At 47.4% G+C, this 22,468-nt stretch overlaps 1 protein-coding gene across 1 annotated transcript; it reads right to left on the reverse strand.

Annotated features, from left to right (window-relative positions):
* Positions 1 to 6,968: 6,968 nt before the first annotated feature.
* On the reverse strand, positions 6,969 to 15,865 carry LOC147095873 (zinc-binding protein A33-like). Its single transcript, XM_085974900.1, has 6 exons — positions 15,420 to 15,865; positions 15,234 to 15,329; positions 14,908 to 15,141; positions 13,268 to 13,290; positions 13,053 to 13,168; positions 6,969 to 12,002 (listed from the first exon to the last, which is right to left on the reverse strand). Exons 1-6 carry the CDS (start codon positions 15,825 to 15,827, stop codon positions 11,320 to 11,322), a joined length of 1,560 nt encoding a protein of 519 aa, XP_085831026.1. The 5' UTR covers positions 15,828 to 15,865; the 3' UTR covers positions 6,969 to 11,319.
* Positions 15,866 to 22,468: the final 6,603 nt, after the last annotated feature.

The raw sequence follows: 22,468 nt of genomic DNA on the forward strand, positions 1-22,468 counted from the left end.
GAGGGAGGGGATGTTGAAGGTGGGGGAGGGAGGGGATGTTGAAGGTGGGGGAGGGAGGGGATGTTGAAGGTGGGGGAGGGAGGGGATGTTGAAGGTGGGGGAGGAAGGGGATGTTGAAGGTGGGGGAGGGAGGGGATGTTGAAGGTGGTGGAGGGAGGGGATGTTGAAGGTGGGGGAGGGAGGGGATGTTGAAGGTGGGGGAGGGGATGTTGAAGGTGGGGGGGGGAGGGGATGTTGAAGGTGGGGGAGGGAGGGGATGTTGAAGGTGGGGGAGTGAGTGGATGTTGAATGTGGTGAATTGGCTGCTGATCAATCGGACTGCTTTGTCTTCGATCGTGTTTGGAAAGCTGTATATATTTGTGTGAATTCTACCATGTATATATGCATAATATGTTTTTCCTATATCCATACAAGGAGAACACATTAACTGTTTTCCAGTGACACTATTCAAAAAGGTGGTGGAGAAAAAGCGGGGAATTATAGACTGGTAAGCCTGACATCGGTAGTGGGGAAAATGCTGGAGTCTATTATAACAGATGTAATAGCAGAGCACTTGGAAAGCAGCGACAGGATCGGACAAATTCAACATGGATTTACAAAAGGTAAATCATGCTTGACTAATCTACTGGAATTTTTTGAGGATGTAACTGGTAAAATAGATAAGGGAGAACCAGTGGATGTGGTGTATTTGGACTTTCAGAAGGCTTTCGATAAGGTCCCACATAAGAGATTAACGTGCAAAATTAAGGCACATGGGATTGGGGGCAAGGTATTGACTTGGATAGAGAACTGGTTGGCGGACAGAAAGCAAAGAGTTGGAATAAACGGGTCATTTTCCGAGTGGCAGGCAGTGACTAGTGGGGTACCGCAAGGATCGGTCCTAGGACCCCAGCTATTCACAATATTTATTAATGATCTGGACGAGGGAATTGGATGTAATATCTCCAAATTTGCAGACGACTCAAAGCTGGGTGGGAGGGTAAGCTGTGAGGAGGATGTTGTGAAACTCCAGTATGATTTGGACAGGTTGGGTGATTGGGCAGAAACATGGCAAATGCACTATAATGTGGATAAATGTGAGGTTATCCACTTTGGTGGCAAAAACAGGAAGGCAGATTATTATTTGAATGGCAATAGATTGGGAGAAGGGGAAGTGCAAAGAGACCTGGGTGTGATTGTGCACCAGCCGCTGAAGGTAAGTGTAGTGTATGTACCTTTAAGAGCCCCTGTGTACTGTAATACTGGTGGTGACCACTCGGGTATATAAGCCTGTATAGCGTCTTGTATCTTTTAGTTTACCTCCAGACTTTGTTCAGTAAACACCTGTTAAACCAACTCCTGCATTCCGTGTCTCCATTAACACACGGATACAACAGTGGCGACGAATTGGAAACGGACTTACCTGCAATTCGGCAGCAGCTCAAGGAGATCGATTCCTCAGACGAAGGTCGAAGAAAAAAAAAAGAAAAAAAACTGTGGTTTCACCAGCTAGCCGGGCTGGTGTCAGGTACTGCACTAATCCTTCCTGGGCGGCGGGCTGGGGCTCGATCGGGTGGCTCTGCAGCGGGGCCGAGCAGCGAGCCGGAAGGCGGAGGCAAACAGAGACGGAGGGTGCAGCACTCGGGAGACGGCCGGCGCTGCAAAGCAGGTCGGCGTTCGGACCAAGCAGAGGGAGGGAAAAGTCCCAGAGAGTCCGGCAGGAACGAGTCTCCAACTATTAAAAATATCTGTGTGAATAAAAACCGCGGAGAACAGCGTTGTCAGCAGCGGCAGCGGCGGGAAAGCGCGGGAGGCGCCATTTTTTCTCGGCAGGGAAGAAAGGAAAGCGCGGAAGGCGCCATTTTTGATTTTCAGGATGCCTAAGACTGGCAATATTACTGCTTTCGATAGTGATATAGAGGATTGGACCACATATGTGGAAAGAGTGGAGGTATATTGCACAGCGAATGAAGTAGAGGATGATAAAAAGGCATCGGTACTTCTAAATCTGATGGGCGCAAGGACATACGGGCTGTTACGAAACTTAATCACTCCAGCCAAACCGATGGACAAGAATTTTAAGGAGATTGTTGATACCCTACAGGAGCACTTAAACCCAACACCACTGCTGATAGCGGAACGATTCAAATTCTTCAGGAGGAATCAGCACAAGAATGAAAGTAACGCTGATTACCTCACCGAATTAAGAAAGCTGTCAAAGCACTGCCAATTCGGGGCAGGACTGGCAGATTCTCTACGAGACAAATTCGCCTGCGGTCTCCTAAGTGAAGGAACACAGAAAAGGCTACTTTCTGAGAAAGATTTGACACTGGACAAGGCTTTCAGTGTGGCTGTATCATACGAAGCAGCAGCAAGAGGAGCTGCAGAGATACAGCAAAAGCCACAGGACTTCGGCACCCATGAAATGACACGGGGTTTCGAGAGATGTTATCGCTGCGGCAGATCCACCCATGACCAGAGGGATTGCTGGTTCAAGGACAAAGCATGCAGGCAATGCAGAAAGATGGGACACATTGCACGTGTATGCCGATCTGGAAACAAAAAATTCACTGACAGAAAAAGAATCAATAAGGAAAAGTACAGAAAGGTACAAATGATGACGGACAGTAGCTCCGAAGACCAGAAGAGCGATAGCGACTCCGGAAACAAGAGACTAAGCTGTCTCAAATTACATAATGTAATTGCCAAAGAAGATTACCAGACCATTTGGGTTACCCTCACGATGGCGGGGTCCCCAGTTAAAATGGAGCTAGATACAGGATCAGCTCTGACCGTCATAAGTCGACGGGATTACGAGCGGCTATTTCCGCATATACCTTTGAAAGACACATCCATTATCTTGAAGACATATACGGGGCAGAAAGTATACCCCAGAGGGAAAATAAGGGTGCTTGTTGTATACAACGGCAAGGAAATACAGAAGTTGTATTTATACGTTCTGCAAGATGGTGGTCCACCGCTGTTGGGACGTGAATGGATCAGGAAGATACGTTTAGACTGGCACTCCATTCAGGCACTAACGGTGACCAGTAAGATAAAAAATGACGATGACGTCATACCTGAACGATTAAAAGACATCTTGGCCAACGCCAAAGAAGTGTTTCAACAGGAACTAGGAACCTTGAAAGACATCACCGCCTCAATAAAAGTAGAAGATGCGGCAATTCCCAAGTTTTTTAAGGCAAGGCCGGTGCCATACGCAATTCGTCCAGCAGTCGAGGCAGAGCTGGAGAATTTGGAAAAGGCAGGCGTGTTATCCAAGGTAGATTGGAGCGAGTGGGCAACCCCCATCATCCCGGTCATGAAGAAAACATTGAATAATGATAAATCTGAAGAACAGAGAAAAATTCGCATCTGTGGGGACTTCAAGGTGACTGTAAACCCGGTCCTTCACACGGTACAGTATCCTCTTCCGAGGATAGAAGATATTTTCGCCTCACTATCCGGAGGGAAACGTTTCACCAAAACAGGCATATCTACAGATGGTTGTTGAGGAGGCCTCTAAAAAGTATCTCACGATAAACACACACAAAGGCCTGTACCAGTACAATCGACTGGTTTTCGGAGTAGCATCAGCTCCAACTATCTGGCAAAGAGCTATGGAGCAAGTCCTGCAAGGGATTCCGGGGACTCAATGCTACCTAGACGACATCCTTGTAACAGGAGAAAACGACAACGAGCTCCTTGCCAATTTGGAGCAGGTGCTCACTAGGCTGAGAGAACGGGGCCTACGAGCAAATCGTCCCAAGTGCGAATTTTTCCAGAAACAAATATCATATTGTGGCCATATAATTAACGAAGAAGGGTTGCATAAGTCACCTGAAAAAATTGAAGCGGTCATAAAAACCCCAGCACCTGAAAACGTCTCACAATTAAGGTCGTTCCTGGGATTGATAAATTACTATCATAAATTTTTACCGAACTTGTCAACTGTTCTGCACCCTCTTAACGCACTGCTACAAACGGGAGTAATTTGGAAATGGAGCGAAGACTGTAAACGTGCCTTCCATAAATGTAAAGGCTTGATCACGTCCAAGGAAGTGTTGGCTCATTACAACCCATCACTGCCAATCAGACTGGCGTGCAATTCATCCCCTTACGGCGTAGGAGCGGTATTATCGCATAGATTCCCTGATGGCTCGGAGCGGCCGATAGCTTTTGCGTCATGCTCATTGAACTCAGCTGAGCGTAACTATGCCCAGATCGACAGGGAAGCACTCAGCCTGGTGTGGGGAGTGAAGAAATTCAACCATTACCTACACGGACAAAAATTTACCTTGTTGACTGACCATCAACCCCTCGTCTCCATATTCAACCCTAAGAAAGGCGTTCCCATTATGACAGCGCAAAGGCTACAGAGGTGGTCCCTTTTCCTAGGGGCACGCCAATATGACATAGAATACAAAGGATCAAAACAGCATGGGAATGCTGACGGTTTATCGCGCCTACCGTTGCCAACGGTAGAAGAGGCACCTACAGTGGACCCAGTGGAGATGTTCCACTCAACCATAGTGGAATGTCTACCAGTAACAAATTCTACCATTGAAAAGGAAATGAGAAATGACCCGACTCTCTCACGAGTCTACGATTTAACGGTGAAGGGATGGCCAGCACATGGCGAACCACTGTTGCCAGCATTCTCGCAAAGAAGAGAACAGCTGTCAGTGTGCCGAGGAACCTTGATGTGTGGATCCAGAGTGGTGATTCCACCCAAACTCCAGGATAAAGTGCTAAAGGAGCTTCACGAGGGGCATCTGGGTGGCGTGAAAATGAAGAACCTAGCCAGAGCTTTTGTGTGGTGGCCAGGTATCGATGGAGACATCGAAGAAATGACCAAGAGCTGCCTAGGATGCCAGAAGGTCCAAAACGCCCCACCACAAGCCCCTCTACATCCATGGGAGTGGCCTCATCTCCATGGCAAAGGGTACATATCGACTTTGCTGGTCCATTTATAGACTCAATGTTCTTAATCGCGGTTGATGCACACTCCAAGTGGCCGGAGGTAATAAAGATGTCCTCCACCACCACGGAAAAAACCATCACAGTATTAAGGACCATATTTGCCAGGAATGGGCTGCCTGAACAGATCTGTTCTGATAATGGACCGCAATTTGTATCCAAAGAATTCAGGAAGTTCTTAAAAAACAATGGGGTTAAGCACTACACGTCCGCCCCATACCATCCCGCCACCAATGGATTAGCTGAAAGGTTTGTCCAGACCTTCAAGAAGGCCATAAAGGCCATGGGTAATGAAGACATAAATCTACAACATAAGGTAGATAACTTCTTGTTTGCGTACAGGAATGCAACACATGTGGTTACAAACCAAACTCCCGCCATGATGTTTTTCAATAGAAGACTAAGATGCCGGCTGGATTTGATCAAGCCAAACATCAGAAGGGACGTAGAGAACTGGCAATTTCAAGGCATGAATGAAAGGCCAACTAGAACCTTCCAGATAGGTCAACAAGTTTTGGCCCGGGACTACCGTACCGAGAAATGGCAGCCTGGAACTATTTGCACACGACTAGGACCGCTGATGTATACCGTGGACATTGGAGAAAGCATAATAAGGCGCCATGCTGACCAGATCATAGAGTCATCCGAAAAGGGACAACCTACACCACAACTCTATACGCCTAATGATGAAGCAGAGAGACCCATAGTATCTACCTCCGATCCGGTGATACTGGAACCAGATGAACCCGACACTGGCATTCAAGCCGAATCGACCTTGCCAAAAGAACCTACTACACCACCGAAAACTACTACACCACCGAGGCGTTATCCGGACCGAGTCAGGAAGCCTCCAGAGAGACTGACTTATAATTGATTAACTGCAGCAAATGTGTAGATTATTGTTCTTGTAAACATGTTAATTAATGATTACTTAAAATGTTATGTACTAATTATCTAAAAGGGGAGGAATTGTAGTGTATGTACCTTTAAGAGCCCCTGTGTACTGTAATACCAGTAGTGACCACTCGGGTATATAAGCCTGTATAGCACTTGTATCTTTCAGTTCACCTCCAGACTTTGTTCAGTAAACACCTGTTAAACCAACTCCTGCATTCCGTGTCTCCATTAACACATGGATACAACAGTAAGCATGCAAGTGCAGCAGGCGGTTAAGAAGGCAAATGGTATGTTGGCTTTCGTAGCAAGAGGGTTCGAGTACAGGAACAAGGATGTCTTGCTACAGTTGTACAGGGCCTTGGTGAGACCGCACCTTGAGTATTGTGTGCAGTTTTGGTCACCTTACCTGAGGAAGGACGTTCTTGCCATGGAGGGAGTGCAGCGAAGATTCACCAGGCTGATACCTGGGATGGCAGGAATGACGTATGAGGAGAGATTGTGTCGATTGGGCTTATACTCACTGGAGTTTAGAAGATTGAGAGGGGATCTCATCGAAACCTATAAAATTCTGTCAGGTCTGGACAGACTAGATGCAGGAAGGATGTTTATGATGGCCGGGGAGTCCAGAACCAGGGGTCATAGTCTAAGGATAAGGGGTAAGCCATTTAGGACTGAAATGAGGAGGAACTTCTTCACCCAGAGAGTGGTGAACCTGTGGAATTCTCTGCCACAGAGGGCGGTGGAGGCCAGTTCATTAAATATACTCAAGAAAGAGTTGGATATATTTCTTGAGGCTAAAGGGATCAAGGGATATGGGGAGAAGGCAGGGACAGGGTACTGAATTTGGATGATCAGCCATGATCTCATTGAATGGCGGAGCAGGCTCGAAGGGCCGAATGGCCTACTCCTGCTCCTATCTTCTATGTTATGTTTCTATGATAGGAGTGCAAGATTTAAAATTCCTGTTCAAATAAATCCACTTTTGAAATGCACCTTTTGAGGCACTTGAGAACGAATTGTTGTTACCAGAAATGCTGTTTGCTCCAGTTACAGGGGATATGACTGTGAATAACCCGATTTTGATTTACAGAAAATAAATGTTAAAAATGTGATTTATATTGGGGTACAGTAGTCAGTTTATTAGTAATTTGAGAAAAATATACGGTGAACATCTTTTCAGACCAGTTGACAAAATCAGTCCATGTCAGCATTTACCCTCCGCCAAAACCAGCAATTCTATTCACATTTAACCGTCCTGTTCCCATATCCCTTCAACCCCTTTTTCTTCCTCTCTCTCTCCAGTCTAAGCTTGAGTGTTGACATAGTTTCTGCCTCAGCCACTAACCCTGCAAGTGAATTCCACAGCCTCATGACTCTCTGTGTAAAGAGGTTTCTCCTGCTCCCTGTTCTAAATCTATTACATTAATCTTTGATCTATCGCCCCTTGTTCTTGACCCCTCAACCACTGCAAACAGTCTGCTTCTACCTACCCTGTCCCATCCTTTCATCATTTTAAGCATTTCTATCATGGGACTATGAAATAGTGGCAATAACAGAGACCTGGGTGAAAGAAGGGGAGGATTGGGAACTTAATATTACTGGCTATTGGGTGTATATGATAGGCCACAAAGTAGTGGAAAGGAGACAGAGGAGCAGATTTTCAGGCTAATTACAGATGGATGCAAGAAATATAGAGTAATGATAATAGGGGAATTCAATTTTCCTAATATAGATTGGGATATTAACAGTGTAAAGGGCAAAGAGGGGGAGGATTTCCTGAAACGTGTACAAGAGAACTTTCTAGATGAATGTATTTCCAGCCCAATGAGGAAGGTAGCAGTGCTGGATCTAGTTCTGGGGAATGAAGTGGGACAAGTGAAGCATGTTTCAGTGCGGTGGGGGGGGGGAGCGGCATTTGGGGAATATTGTTCATAATATGAACAGGTTTAGAATAGTTATGGAAAAGAACAACAAACAATCAAGCCTAAAAATACCTAACTGGAGGAGGGCTAATTTTAGTGAGTTTAAAAGGGATCTGGCCCAGGTGGATTGGAATCAAACATTGGTAGGCAAAACAGTAACTGACCAATCGGAGACCTTCAAAGAGGAGGTGGTTCAGGTACAGAGTAGACAGATTCCCACAAGGCGGAAAGGAAGGGCCTCTAAAGCTAGAGCTTATACGAACATACGAATTAGGAGCAGGAGTAGGCCACTTGGCCCCTCGAGCCTATTCCGCCATTCAATAAGATCATGGCTGATCTGATTACTCCACATTCCCGCCTACCCCCGATAACCTTTCACCCCCTTGCTTATCAAGAATCTATCTACCTCTGCCTTAAAAATATTCAAAGACTCTGCTTCCACCGCCCTCTGAAAGGAAGAGAGTTACAAAGACTCACGACCCTCTGTGAGATAAACATTCTCCTCATCTCTGTTTTAAATGGGTGACCCCTTATTTTTAAAGAGTGACCCCTAGTTCTAGATTCTCGCACAAGCGGAAACATCCTCTCCACATCCACCCTGTCCAGACCCCTCAGGATCTAATATGTTTCAATCAAGTCACCTCTTATTCTTCTAAACTCCAGTGGATACAAGCCTAGCCTGTCCAACCTTTCCTCATAAGACAACCCGCCCATTCCAGGTATTAGTCTAGTAAACCTTCTCTGAACTGCTTCCAATGGATTTACATCCTTCCTTAAATAAGGAGACCACTACTGTATACAGTACTCCAGCTGTGGTCTCACCAATGTAACTGGTGCATAACCTCCCTACTTTTGTATTCAATTCCCCTCACAATAAAGGATAACATTCTATTAGCTCTCCTAATTACTTGCTGTACCTGCATACTGACATTTTGCGATTCATGCACTAGGACATCCAGATCCCTCTGCATCTCAGAGCTCTGCAATCTCTCACCATTTAGATAATGTGCTTCTTTTTTATTCTTCCTGCCAAAATGGACAATTTCCCATTTTCCCACATTATACTCCATTTGCCAGATCTTTGCCCACTCACTTACCCTATCTATATCCATTTGTAGCCTCCTTATGTCCTCTTCCCAATTTACTTTCCTACCTATCTTTGTATCATCTACAAATTTAGCAACCATACCTTCGGTCCCTGGATGACTTAATATAGAGATTAAAATGAAACAGAAAAAGGAGGGTTTTGACAAATGTAAGGTTCTTATATATTAATGACCTAGACCTGGGTATACGGGGTATAATTTCAATGTTTCCAGATGGCACAAAACTTGGAAATGTGGAAAGCAATGAGAAGGATAGAAACAGACTTCAGGAGGACATAGACAGGCTGGTGAACAAGGACAGATGAAGATTAACTCAGAGAAGAGCGAAATGATAGATTTTGGTGGGAAGAATAAGGAGAGACAATACAAACTAAATGCTACAATTATAAAGGGGCTGCAGCAACACAATGACCTGGGGGTGTGTGTAAATAAATCATTGAAGGTGGCAGGACAAGTTGAGAAGGCTGTTGTAAAAGCATACGGGATTCTTGGTTTTATTAATACAGGCATAGAGTACAGAAGCAAGGAAGTTGTGCTAAACCTTTATAAAACACTGGTTAGGCCTCAGCTGGAGCACTGTGTTCAATTCTGGGCACCACACTTTAGGAAGGATGTCAAGACCTTACAGAGGCTGCAGAAGAGATTTACTAGAATGGTACCAGGGATGAAGGACTTCAGTTATGTGGAGAGACTGGAGAAGCTGGTGTTGTTCTCCTTGGAGCAGAGAAGGTTAAGAGGAGATTTGATAGAGGTGTTCAAAATCATGAACGGTTTTCATAGAGTAAATAAGGAGAAACTGTTTCCAGTGGCAGAAGGGTCGGTAACCAGAGGACACAGATTTAAGGTGATTGGCTAAAGAACCAGAGGTGACATGAGGGGAAAAGCATTATGCATCGAGTTATCATATTCTGGAAAGCACTGTCTGAAAGGGTGGTGGAATCAGATTCAACAGTAACTTTTAAAAGGGAATTGTATAAATACTTTAATGGAAATACATTATGGGGCGATGGGGAAAGAGCGGGGCAGTGGGACTAATTGGATAACTCTACCAAAGAGCCGGCACAGGCACGATGGGTCGACTGACCTCCTCTGTCTATGATTCTGTGTGTCCCACTGTTTGAGGAATGGAAACACTGATTCCTTACACCAAAGCCCAAGTTGGTCTGCCTAATTACCCTCCGTCTCCTCACTAGCACGTGGTACGGGTAGTATTTCAGGAAATACCACACTTGAAATTCCTCCATTAACTTTCTTCTACCCGACCATGATTTCTGGCCCTCCTATGTAACAGAGGCCCCCGCTCCTCCTCTAGGTACTGGGGTCTCCTCTACTACTCTGACCCCCAGTATGGTCTTCTCTAATGCCTCATCTATCAGAGCTTCTCCCTCCCCAATATTTTCATGCATGGCTAGTTGCTTATTAAGGCTGGTGATTACAACCTTGAGTGCATTGAGCAGCTCGCAGTTTAAACTCTCTCGAATCTGGGGCTTGGAGGCAAAATCTCACATTTCCACAATGTACAAAGTAATCCTTTCCTGTGCAACTTCAGAGTTTTAATCTTGAGTTAAAAAATAACGTTTTGTCCCTTGGATAATGTACATAGCAGATCCTACCCCCTCTACACCGAATTCCCACTCCCACCAAATTCCCATTGTCCAAGTCCTCACTCTGTCCCCAGCTCACTCCATTACCAGCTCACTCTGCTGTGCTCTCAGCTCCTTATTACTCTACATTGTAAGTTCATGTTCCTTGCTCTCTAAGGCCATAAGTCTTACTGTAAGGTTACTGATTAACACACTGTTTTCACATCTCTTCCTCCCTCTATTGTATCTGGGGCTCCCTCATTTGTGACCATCCCACAACAAACACATCTCATGGTGTGCATCTTCATCAACCTTCTCTCGGCAGTTTCCCTTTCTTATATTTCTCCCATTGCCCACATTCCTACATTACAACAGCGACTACACTTCAAAACTACTTCAATGGCTGTAAAGCGCTTTGGGACGTCCTGAGGTCGTGAAAGGCGCTATATAAATGCAAGTCTTTATTTTTATTTAGTTTAACTGATTTTAAAACCCTTTGTTCCTTTTTGATTTTACTTCTTATCTCGTGTCCCCTTTTACTTTTTCCTTCCCTCGGGTATTATTTAATTTGCCGTGTCTCGGATGGTCCTCTTTGTCATGTACTTCCCACTGGTGTTCTATCTCACCCTAGTTCCTCTCTCCTGCCCCTCTTTACCTTTTCTTCCCATCTTGAGTCTGTGGTTCCCTTGGTGTATTTCTGCCCATGTTTAAATTCTCTCTGTCTCTGGGCCCCGATGATTCTCGATGTTTTTGAGGTTTTAAAATTTAATTTTACAGGCGTCTCTGGAGCAGTTGCCACGAGTTTGTTCCACTGCACCGATTAAACAAACAAATATCACCAACAAGACATTGTCACTCGGTTGTAGCCGCCCTGACCTCGGGTGACATTGGGACCATCCGCACCACCTGTGACTGAGACCGACACCCATCAGTTTGCAGCTGGCAGGAGGCAGGTAGGCGGTGTGAAATTATGGGATGGAGCTGTTCGTGACCTTTCACCCCGCAGATTGTCAGCGGGGCGGAGTTTTTCCCGCCCTCACTCAGTCCCGGATAGAAGAAGGGAAAGAGTCTCTCAGTGAAAGTGTGGGTGAAGGTGTGGAGATGGGACATGTTGTCCGCATTGTAAAATGACACCTGTCCGCCCTCATAGTCCAGGAACACCCCGATCTTCCGGGGATCTCCACTCGGGGTGAGGGGGGTCCGTGAGGGGGTGGTGCGGGCAACATAGCCACTTCCGGGCAGCAGCCGCACAATCCAGTATCCGAGCTCAGGTGTCAGTGTGATTCCACGTTTCCTGTTGACAAACTCTCGGGCCACTCCCAGACCCCACCATGTCTTGTTCCCCACCTCCACCTCCCAGTAGTGTCTCCCTGATGTGAATCCCTCCGATCCCAGGACATAGAGACAGGGATCAAACCTCTCCGGGGTGTCAGGGAGCTCCTGCCGTTTGTCTCCGGGTCTCACACTGGTCCGGTCCTCAGACACGATGAGCCAGGGATTCGCTGTGTTCAGATCCAGAGTCAGAGAGGCTGGAGCTGGGGGAAAGTTACAATAACACAGTAAGCGGTTTAGTTTGTTGCTGTGATTTATTCAAACACTTTCCCTTTTTAAAGTGGCCATTCGGGGGATTCCCGGGAACTGCGGTGTTTTTAAAGAGCTCCAGGTTCTGTTATTGGAATCTGCTCTGACCCGGGGGTTTACGCTCCTGGGGTCGCTCTGACCTCTGCTGCCCACTGCGATCCGACCAGGAACTCTGCGGCCCCCCGGTCCCCTGCTGTTCTCAGCGGCTGCAGAGTGACCCAGGGACCTTCAGAAACACACAAGGAATCGGCGCCAGAGGCTACGGCGGGGCTTCCAAACGGAAGAGGGGGAAAGGTACAGACACCGGAAGGGAAAAGGGCAAAAGAAGCAAAAGAATGGGAACTGCTGCAGAGGGGAAGATAGAACCCAGAGGAGGAGGGAAACTAACTTCATAAAAAACCCGACATCATGATATCCATAAATCTCAATAGGCTCCAACACACAATCAGCCAAAACTAAACTGATCGACATAGCAGGACAGGTGGAAGCAGCATTTCAACAGGAGACCCTCCTCATCGCCCTCAGGACACACCAGGTTTATGAGTGAGTGGGTGGGACAAATGCTGGCCGCCTTCTCCTCAGCCAAGAGCAGAGGACAGTCACACTAATCACCAGCAACCTCCCCATTGCTCTGGAGACACACGTTCCTGGAGAAGGAGGCCGCTCCATCCGAATGAAATTTGATCAACAGGACAATCCAAAGTGATGCTTCAGTTCAGTGTCCCGAATGAGGAGTCCCCGCATCAGCATTCCTCACACTCGCCCCACCTATGGACAGCACAGGAACCAGGAGTGGGGACCCAGACTGCTCTTCACTCCAAACAGGACAAGCTCCCAGCGGACACTGGACACACTCCTTAATGCTGACTTTAAAATATTGGCCAAGGTCCTGACCTCCAGACCGGACACGGACATCAGTGACCATTTAATCTGGGGTCTGGGAACCGGTTTAGGCTCCTCTCATCTGGATTGATAAATCAGGAAAAGGAATATAAGAGTTTTACCGGGGTTAATGGCGTCTATCATTTCTCTCCACGCTGTGTACTGTAAAGGGCCGTTGAACTTTCCGATCGACAGCTTGCCATCTGCTAATGATGGTTTACAATAGTCCTCACCAGTCCTGTAATTATTAAACAGTTGATGTTATAAATTGACCATAAACTCTTTGCTGAGTTATTTTACTAAATTGTGCAGAGTATCAGTAAAGAATGTGTCCTACCTCCTCTCCTGACACGTTTCCTCCTGAAACCAATAAAACACAAATCTGAGTTGACGGAGACTGACCGTCTATATCCGGACAGCAGAAATTACACCCACATTGTGACAAGATGCTGATAATTCCGAATTCTCACTGCCGGGACCGCACAGATAGAAAGAGGATATATTTGAAAACCAGGCAGCAGAAATTTCAACAAAAATTATTAAAAGCGTCTGATAGAAAGAGGATGCAGTTGGAAAATCTGATTTGTGTGGTCAGGTTCTGGAACTGAACACCAGTCTCACTCAGAGACACAGTGACTCTCACACCCACCGCACCAGACGCACCCACACACTCACACAATGTAACTGGAACTGAACAGCAGTCTCACTCAGAGACACAGTGACTCTCACACCCACCGCACCAGACATACCCACACACTCACACAATGTAATTGGAACTGAACAGCAGTCTCACTCAGAGACACAGTGACTCTCACACCCACCGCACCCGACACACCCACACACTCACACAATGTAACTGGAACTGAACACCAGTCTCACTCAGAGACACAGTGACTCTCACACCCACCGCACCAGACACACCCACACAATGTAACTGGAACTGAACACCAGTCTCACTCAGAGACACAGTGACTCTCACACCCACCGCACCAGACACACCCACACACTCACACAGTGTAACTGGAACTGGACACCAGTCTCACTCAGGGACACAGTGACTCTCACACCCACTGCACCAGACACACCCACACACTCACACAATGTAACTGGAACTGAACACCAGTCTCACTCAGAGACACAGTGACTCTCACACCCACCGCACCAGACACACCCACACACTCACACAGTGTAACTGGAACTGAACACCAGTCTCAGTCAGAGACACAGTGACTCTCACACCCACTGCACCAGACACACCCACACACTCACACAATGTAACTGGAACTGAACACCAGTCTCACTCAGAGACACAGTGACTCTCACACCCACCGCACCAGACACACCCACACACTCACACAGTGTAACTGGAACTGAACACCAGTCTCAGTCAGAGACACAGTGACTCTCACACCCACCGCACCAGACACACCCACACACTCACACAATGTAACTGGAACTGAACACCAGTCTCACTCAGAGACACAGTGACTCTCACACCCACCGCACCAGACACACCCATACACTCACACAATGTAACTGGAACTGGACACCAGTCTCACTCAGAGACACAGTGACTCTCACACCCACCGCACCAGACACACCCACACACTCACACAATGTAACTGGAACTGAACACCAGTCTCACTCAGAGACGCAGTGACTCTCACACCCACCGCACCCGACACACCCACACACTCACACAATGTAACTGGAACTGGATTGTAATGTGAGCTCCAGGAGAATATTAACCTCTTGGGGACACAGAAATAATTACAACCTAAGTATTAAGATCACAGCAACACGATCGCGGATCCTGCAGACAGTGTGGGAGTCGGTTAGTTCAGTCACAACAGCAGATCCGCCCCGGAATAGACAAAAGACTCGGTTTAAATCAGTTTTGAATTTGTCAGCAAATGCTGCATTTATTTCAACATTGTCATCGCTAGTTTTGCAACTAACCCGCAATATAATCCTCACCGTCAGAAATGTCAGCGCGTCTTGTTGCTCCATCTGTTTCTGCAACTTTGAAAGCTTCTCCTGAACAGAATTTAAATTCTCTTGAATTTCTCGAAGGTTTTTCTCCATTGTTTCCACAATCCTCTGCTCTTCTCCCCTGAGATCTCCCATTAACCGCTGCTCTTTCTCACTGAGAATCTGGTGCATTTCAGCAAACTCGGATGTGATGCGGGTTTGCAGACTGCTGGACTGCCCCTACCAAATGAAAGGTGAAAAGTAATCATGTACCGCGATAGAGGGAACAAAACTAACCGAGAATCCAGAAAACGAGCACCGGGAGACCTCACCCTAACTTCGGAAATCCGCCGTTTCTGGTTCAGTTCCGTTTCCAGAACCGTCGATTTGTTCTCTGTGAGAGATTCTAAAGAGGATTTCAGCTGATCCTGGGATTGGGAGAGAAAATCACAGAATGAAAGATCTGGACTGTGGAAATGTGATAAAATAACCAGGTGATAAAATATGTTCCATTTTACCTTGTAGATTTCAACAGCTTCTTTAATCGACATGAAGTTGTGGGATTTGTGTTCCCGCGCAACTATACAAATGTAACAGATCAGTTTCTTGTCAGTTTCACAAAACAGCTTCAGTTCTTCCTGATGTTCCTCACAGTGAAGTTTATTTTCCTTCTCTTTCGGATCCAGGTTTAATTTTCGAGCTTTCTCCGCCAGACTGGCTAAGGCCCGACTGGTTCTGAGGTTTCTTTCCGGAAATTCCTCTCTACATTCCGGGCAGGAGTTTCTCTCCTTTTCCCAACACCGTGTGATACAGGAGCGGCAGAAGTTGTGCCCACACTCCAGTGAAACCGGATCGGTGAAGAATTCAAGGCAAATGGGACAATTTACCTCCTCGGTCCAACTCTGGGGCAGCTGCCTGGAAGCCATGTTCACGCTCAGCACTTCCTGATTCAACCCGCTTTCAGTTTCAATGTTACCGAGCTCCCGAACACCTTCGGCTCAGCGATTTCCCGAGCAAGTTCACTGCAATACTCGGAGAATTAAATTCCTCCTTTAAACTCCAGCCGGATCCCGTCAATAGGACTACACTTCCACCCACCCCGCTTCCTGTAAGGACTCTATTCCATTCTCCCAGTTTCTCCGTCTCCGCCATATCTGCTCCGACGATGCCACCTTCCACACCAGTGCTTCAGACATGTCTTCCTTTTTCTGCAACCGAGGATTCCCCTCTACCGTGGTTGACACTGCCCTCGACCGTGTCAGTTCTATCTCCTGCACTTCTGCCCTAACCCCTGCCCCTCCCTCCCGGAACCATGATAGGGTTCCCCTTGTCCTCACCTTTCACTCCACCAGCCTCCACATTCAATGGATCATCCTCCAGCATTTCCGCTACCTCCAAAGTGATCCCGCCACCAAACGTATCTTCCCCACCCCTCCCCTTTCAACATTCTGCAGGGACCGCTCCCTCCGAGACACCCTAGTCCACTCCTCTATCACCCCAAACAGCCCTTCCCCTTCGCCTGGCACCTTCCCGTGCAAGCGCAGGAGATGTAACACCTGCCCCTATACCTCCCCCCTCCCCACTGTCCAGGGCCCCAAACACCCCTTCCAGGTGAAACACTGATTTACTTGTACTTCTCGCAATCTAGTATACTGTATTCGCTGCTCACGATGCGGTCTCCTCTACATTGGGGAGACCAAACGCAGATTGGGTGACCGCTTTGCAGAACACCTCCGTTCAGTCCGTAATGGTGACCCCGAGCTTCCGGTCGCCTGTCATTTTAATTCACCGCTCCATTCCCACTCGGACCTCACCATCCTTGGCCTCTTGTATTGTTCCACGGAAGCTCAACGTAGACTCGAGGAACAGCACCTCATCTTCCGATTAGGCACTCTGCAGCCTTCCGGACTCAATATCGAGTTCAACAATTTCAGATCATAACCTCGGCCCCTATTTCATTTTTTCTTGTAATTTTTATACTCCTTTCCCCCCCCACTTTCCTTTTGTTTCTCTCTCACACCTGGCAGCTATCTCTTGCCCTGCCAGTACACTTTACACCTAATCTCAGCCTATTACCATCTCGTCTAGCTTCTAATACCTTTCATTGTCTCTTTTACTTCTTTTGTTTCTGTTATTCTTTTGTCCGATTGCAGCCCTGCCTTCGATCTATTTTCTTTTCTTTCCAGTTTTGAAGAAGGGTTCGACCCGAAACGCCAACTCAAATTTCTCTCCATGGATGTTGCCTGACCTGCTGAGTTTTTCCAGCATTTTCTGTTGTTATCCCGTCAATCGGTGTCGAATAGGTGTTCTAAAGGTGTAGAAATAATTGATCTGATCCCAAATGTTTTGCAGATGATGTGAAGATGTCAGAGACTGTGATAATTATCCTGGTATTGTTAAAATATTTAATTGCGCCATCCTTCATACATTGATATGCTTTTTATTACAGTTTATTTATTTAATATGAGGTTTTGGAGGGGATGTGCCGTTATGTTGCTCCACATGTTGGCCCGGATTTGGAATTTGGAGCCACCTCTGGTCATATTTCAGGCCCGGGCAATTTGAAAGTGAGAGGTGGGCGGAGTCTCGCCGAATTCCCGGGGAGGAGGGCGCATCGGGTGTGGGGAAGAAGGCAGCCTCCTAACTGTGGAAACACATTCTTGTGCTCAATTCTCACTGCAGCTGGCGGTGCCCGGGCACGGCGCGCTACAGGAGCGCTTGTACAGGCCTCCAACTATCCAATCCTTAAAGCCCCTCTCTTTATCCGCGCAGATGTTGATCAGAGCAGCCACCGTTATCCGTGCAGATGTTGGTGTTTGCTTCCTACAGTTGGCGACTGCCCCCATTAAACCCTGAATGACTGTATCCCCCTCTCTTCAATGGTGCAGATCCTGGTGTGTGCTCCTTACAACCGGATCCGCCACAATTATCTGCCAAGAACATCGCGGAACAATCCACTCTGCATCAACCGAGCGGGACCGAGTGTGAGCCAATGTTTTGGGCGGTTTTCTCCCTAGTTCTGAGCCGCAGGGCGATGGGTCTGTTCAACTCAGGGGAGTCTCTGAATCTGCTTTTGAAATGTGTCACGGAGCCCGGTTACAGATTTACCACAAATCAAACACAAATTCTGATTTTAATCCAGTCTGTACGAGAAACAAGACAAAAGCATCAGAGCTAAATTAATTCCACTGGTATGAAGTTGTGCCTCGGTGGGCACAATTCTATCCCAGAAGATGCATATTTCTCGTGTTCTGTTAGTGAAGCGGGTTTTTGAATTCGTGCTACGGTGCTTCAATTTCTAGATGCAACAAATAAAATACAAACAGATTGCATTTAATTAAGTCTCTAAAAACTTAACAAGGAAAAAGTAAGAGAGAGAAAAATGGGCCACACTTTGCAAAACACTGCTGCTGAGCTGCGTGCGCACCACGCCCCCCGCGCTGGCGCTCGCTGACGGACCAATCACAGCCTCCCCGCCCCGTCCCCCCGCGCTGACGGACCAATCACAGCCTCCCCGCCCCCCCCGCGCTGACGCTCGCCGACGGACCAATCACAGCCTCCCCGCCCCCCCCCCGCGCTGACGCTCGCTGACGGACCAATCACAGCCTCCCCTTTTGCGGCGGGGCTTTGCCGCTCGGCTCCAGTCCGTCCTCCAGCCGCCTTCAGTCTCTGTGCAGCGGGGCGCCGCGATGCTCCGCTCGGCGGCTCCACAACCCCTTCACATCACAGCGAGCCCGGGGCACAAGGTGGGCCCGGGGGTGGGGCTCGGGGAACGGGAGGGTTCACGGCGGGGGGAGCAGCTCCAGTCAAGGCCACAGGCGGGGAATGGGGGAAGATATGAGGCTGGGAGCAGGTGGCGACCCCCGGGGACAGGTTATTGTCACAAGCCGTTTGCAGGCAGCCTAATGATTGGGCGGAACCAGCGCAGCGCCGGGATCCGTCTGTTCTTGGAGCACAGTCCCAAAGTCTAAAGGCCCCGATGTGTTTCCCTGTGAGAAATGTGGAAGCAGTGAGGAACCCGGGCTCGGGCCAGAAGAAGGTTCCTTGAACCAACAATTCATGAGGCCGATTTAAGAAAAGAGGAATTAGGAGCAGGATTCGGCCAGTCGGCCCCTCGAGCCTGCTCCGCCATTCAATAAGTTCATGGCTGATCTTCCACCTCAACCCCACTTTCCCGTTCAATCCCCACATCCCTTGATTCCCCCAGAGTCCAAAAATCTATCGCTCTCAGCCTTGAATACACTCAACGACTGAGCCTCCACCGCCCGCTGGGGTAGAGAATTCCAAAGATTCACAACCCACTGAGGGAAGAAATTCCTCCTCATTTCAGTTCTAAATGGTCGACCCCTTATCCTGAGACTATGCCGCCCAGTTCTTGACTCTCCAGCCAAGGAAACAACCTCTCAGCATCTACCCTGTCAATCCCCTTCAGAATCTTAGATGTTTCAGTTAGATCACCTCTCATTCTTCTAAACTCCAGAGGGTATAAGTCCCAATCTACTCAATCTCTCCTCACAGGACAACCCTCTCCTCCCATCCCATTGCGATTTGTGGCACGTGAGGTAAAACCTAACATGAAATGAGAAAGGATGTGTCTAATGAGAATGGCGTTGTCAATATTGGTTTCTAACCCTAACCACTATCTCTACCCTACCCATTATATAACCACAAAGTAACCTTGAAAAAAGCCCGAAGCTCACAGATTGCCATGGGAAGGAAGGGCTCCTTTCTCCCCGTCTTCTTGAAGTTTTCCTCCCCTCTGGATGGCCCAGAGTTAAGGCTTACATTATGTACAGCAGAGAGTGTTTATGTGCTTGGGGTTTATCGCTAGCAATCACCGAGACAGCCAGTTGTGGCTGTGTAACTGGTTAGGAATACAGGAAGTCAAACAAGACAGGAGCATTCCTGACCAGAATGGAAGGTGGCTCAGTCTCGGGCCCATTCTGACTTTGTGAACTTTCTGTTGGGACTCACCCTTCTCATGTTCACCAGATATTCCAAGGCGATAGAAATGTTTAACATGATGAACGATGGGATTGGGTAGTTAGCAGCAGGGTGTTTCCCAGTGTTTGAGGGGTCAAGATGTGGAGCCATAGATACACGATTAAATGTACGAGTTCTGGAACAGTGGTTATTAGAAACTTCGTTCCACAGAGAGATGTGAGGCTGTGGATTTCACTTCCGGGGTCAGTGGTTGGGACACATTGTTCTGCAGAGACAAATGGTCCTCATGTTTTTATCCAAGACCGGCCTCAGCCCAGTCATTTGCTCCAAATGTTGATGCAATGGTTCAAGCTAAGAGATGCCGAATATCGGGAGCAGCAGTAGCAGTAATTAACATCGAAATGTAAGCAAGTACAAATATAGTTTATCTTCATCTATTTCTATTTTAATAACTTTTGCTGCATGTGTCAAGTGTCCGACTTTGGACCAGGCCCAATATGAATTTGACTGCCCTGCTCTTGTCCATGATGTGCTGAGAAATATCTAATCACCTCCCCACAAAATCTTGGCTTGGGTATGATGGAGAGAAAGAAGGAAAGAAAGAGACGGTCAATTCTGTAGCGCCTTTCACGACCTCAGGATGTCCAAATGCTTTTCAGCCAATGAAGTAATTCTGAAGTGTCGTCACTGTTGCAGAAACGCGGCAGTCAGGACACCGGGGTGAACTCACCTGTTCTTCTTCAAAGTAGTGCCGTGAGATCCTTTAAGTACACCTGAGAGGGCAGACAGGCCCGCGGTATAATGGCCTGGATATTAACCCAGAGCCGAGAACGGAGGGTGGGGGTTGGGCACAGGTGGTGGGGGCAATGTCGTGGGCAACGGGCCCTCAACATCGCGATATGAAGAACCATTTGAATTTTGCTTCTGGGTTTGGTGTCTCCACTGCTCCACAGAGAGGGAAGGTTGCCCTTGTTTCACAGATGTTGCCCTTGATGTTTTGCTCCGTGCTGGAAGGGCCAGGAGGGAGGTGCTGATTCCCGCTGGTGTAAAAAGAAAGTTGCTGACATCACGGAGCAGGCCTGGGTGGAGTTGGCAGAAGAAGTGAGCAGCAGAAGTGTGACCATGAGGTCCTGGATTTAGAGCCACAAAGGTTCAATGACCTGACTAGGTCAGGAAAGGTTAGCAAACATCTATATCCATCCAAATCCTGCAGTGCACTCCCTCTCACTCTGTCTTGTCAGTCCTACTCCATTCACATCACTCTCATCGGGATCATTCGGACCGGCCGCTGCTCCTCCTCTCATCCTCACTCCCTTCACATGTTCAAATAACAACAGGGAAACAACAGCTGCACATACAACAACCCCTATGGTGTTTCTAGTGGCCCATTGTGCCTGTGCCGGCTCTTTGAAAGAGCTATCCGATTAGTCCCACTCTCCTCATAGCTTTCATTTTTTTTCATTCCAAGTATTTGTCCAATTCCCTCTTGAAAGTTACTATTGAATCTGCTTAGAAACATAGGGAAATAGGAGCAGGAGTAGGCCATTCGGCCCTTCGAGCCTGCTCCACCACTCAATATGATCCTCTATCTCAATACCATATTCAAGCTCTGTCCCCATACCTCTTGATGCCTTTTGTGTCTAGACCGCCCTTCAGGCAGTTCATTCCACATCATTACAGGCCACGGTTTACTTACAGGATTTCATTCTGAATGGTTACGTAGGCAGTTTCAGTGTTAAATGTTGACATAAAAGTGACCAAAAATTTAAAGATGTACAGTTTGGCTCACACACAAAGGTTTTCATATAAAGGTAGAAATAGGGCAAGGTATTTGCGGAGTGATGTAACAAAATGTTTCATGGTCTTGCAAACATTGATGAGTGGGTGAGAAGAGTTGGGGTAAATGAGCCAAGGCACAGTTAATGCTGTAGGTTCTCAGGAAGCTTTTAAAGGTGGGAAAGGTGTAGGGAGGTGAGTCATTTATTAACAGTGTTGTACAGTGCAGGGACATGATTCATGAAGACAAGTGTGTCAGCTTGGCTCAGTTGATGGCAAAATTGTAAATTACAGGAAAATGCATTTTGATGCTATTTACCGCATTGTGTACAGTCAGACATGCAAAACACTTTATCAATTATTATGCGATGAGAGTTGCACCCTTTGAACTATTCTCAGGTCAGCAGTTCATTGCAATGCTCACCTTTAATGTGGGGTGATTATACTGTAACGGTCAGGCGCGGATCATCCAGTCACTGTCTCATTATATGGCCTGTCTTGGTTGTGTTTATGTTTGGGCATCCAGGACTAGAACAGATCGCCAGGACCGCAGGAGCCTGTCCCCATCTCGGATAATGTCAGCAATACATCAATCGTTTCTTCGCTCATCTTCTGAACGACACAAAAATTACAGAACTGCAGCCAAGTCTGGCAAAAATTCCTTTCAGACACATCACAGGAGTGGGGCAGAAATGTGTCTTCAATTAACCTGAATATTGGGCGCGGTGTATAACAGGCGGCACAGGTGATACCGCGCATTTTGCACTGCCGCTCAAGTTAAATTGGTCCCCACTGGGTGTTATCCGGAATAATTTACTCTCACCTCCTGTATACAGTGATCGCCGTG

Source organism: Somniosus microcephalus, unplaced genomic scaffold, assembly GCF_052327205.1.
Source record: "Somniosus microcephalus isolate GS21.2 unplaced genomic scaffold, FLI_Smic_1.0 unresolved_chr1, whole genome shotgun sequence".
In the NCBI taxonomy this organism is placed as follows: Eukaryota; Metazoa; Chordata; class Chondrichthyes; order Squaliformes; family Somniosidae; genus Somniosus; species Somniosus microcephalus.

What these genes read in the sequence shown, in the direction of transcription:
- LOC147095873 (XM_085974900.1), bottom strand. Translation starts at nt 15,827, where the DNA reads ATGGCTTCCAGGCAGCTGCCCCAGAGTTGGACCGAGGAGGTAAATTGT. An exon ending in AAGCTGTTGAAATCTACAAG is followed by an intron (nt 15,330 to 15,419) that starts GTAAAATGGAAC and finishes TCCCAATCCCAG; the next exon opens with GATCAGCTGAAATCCTCTTT. An exon ending in GATAGACGCCATTAACCCCG is followed by an intron (nt 12,003 to 13,052) that starts GTAAAACTCTTA and finishes ACTTTCCCCCAG; the next exon opens with CTCCAGCCTCTCTGACTCTG.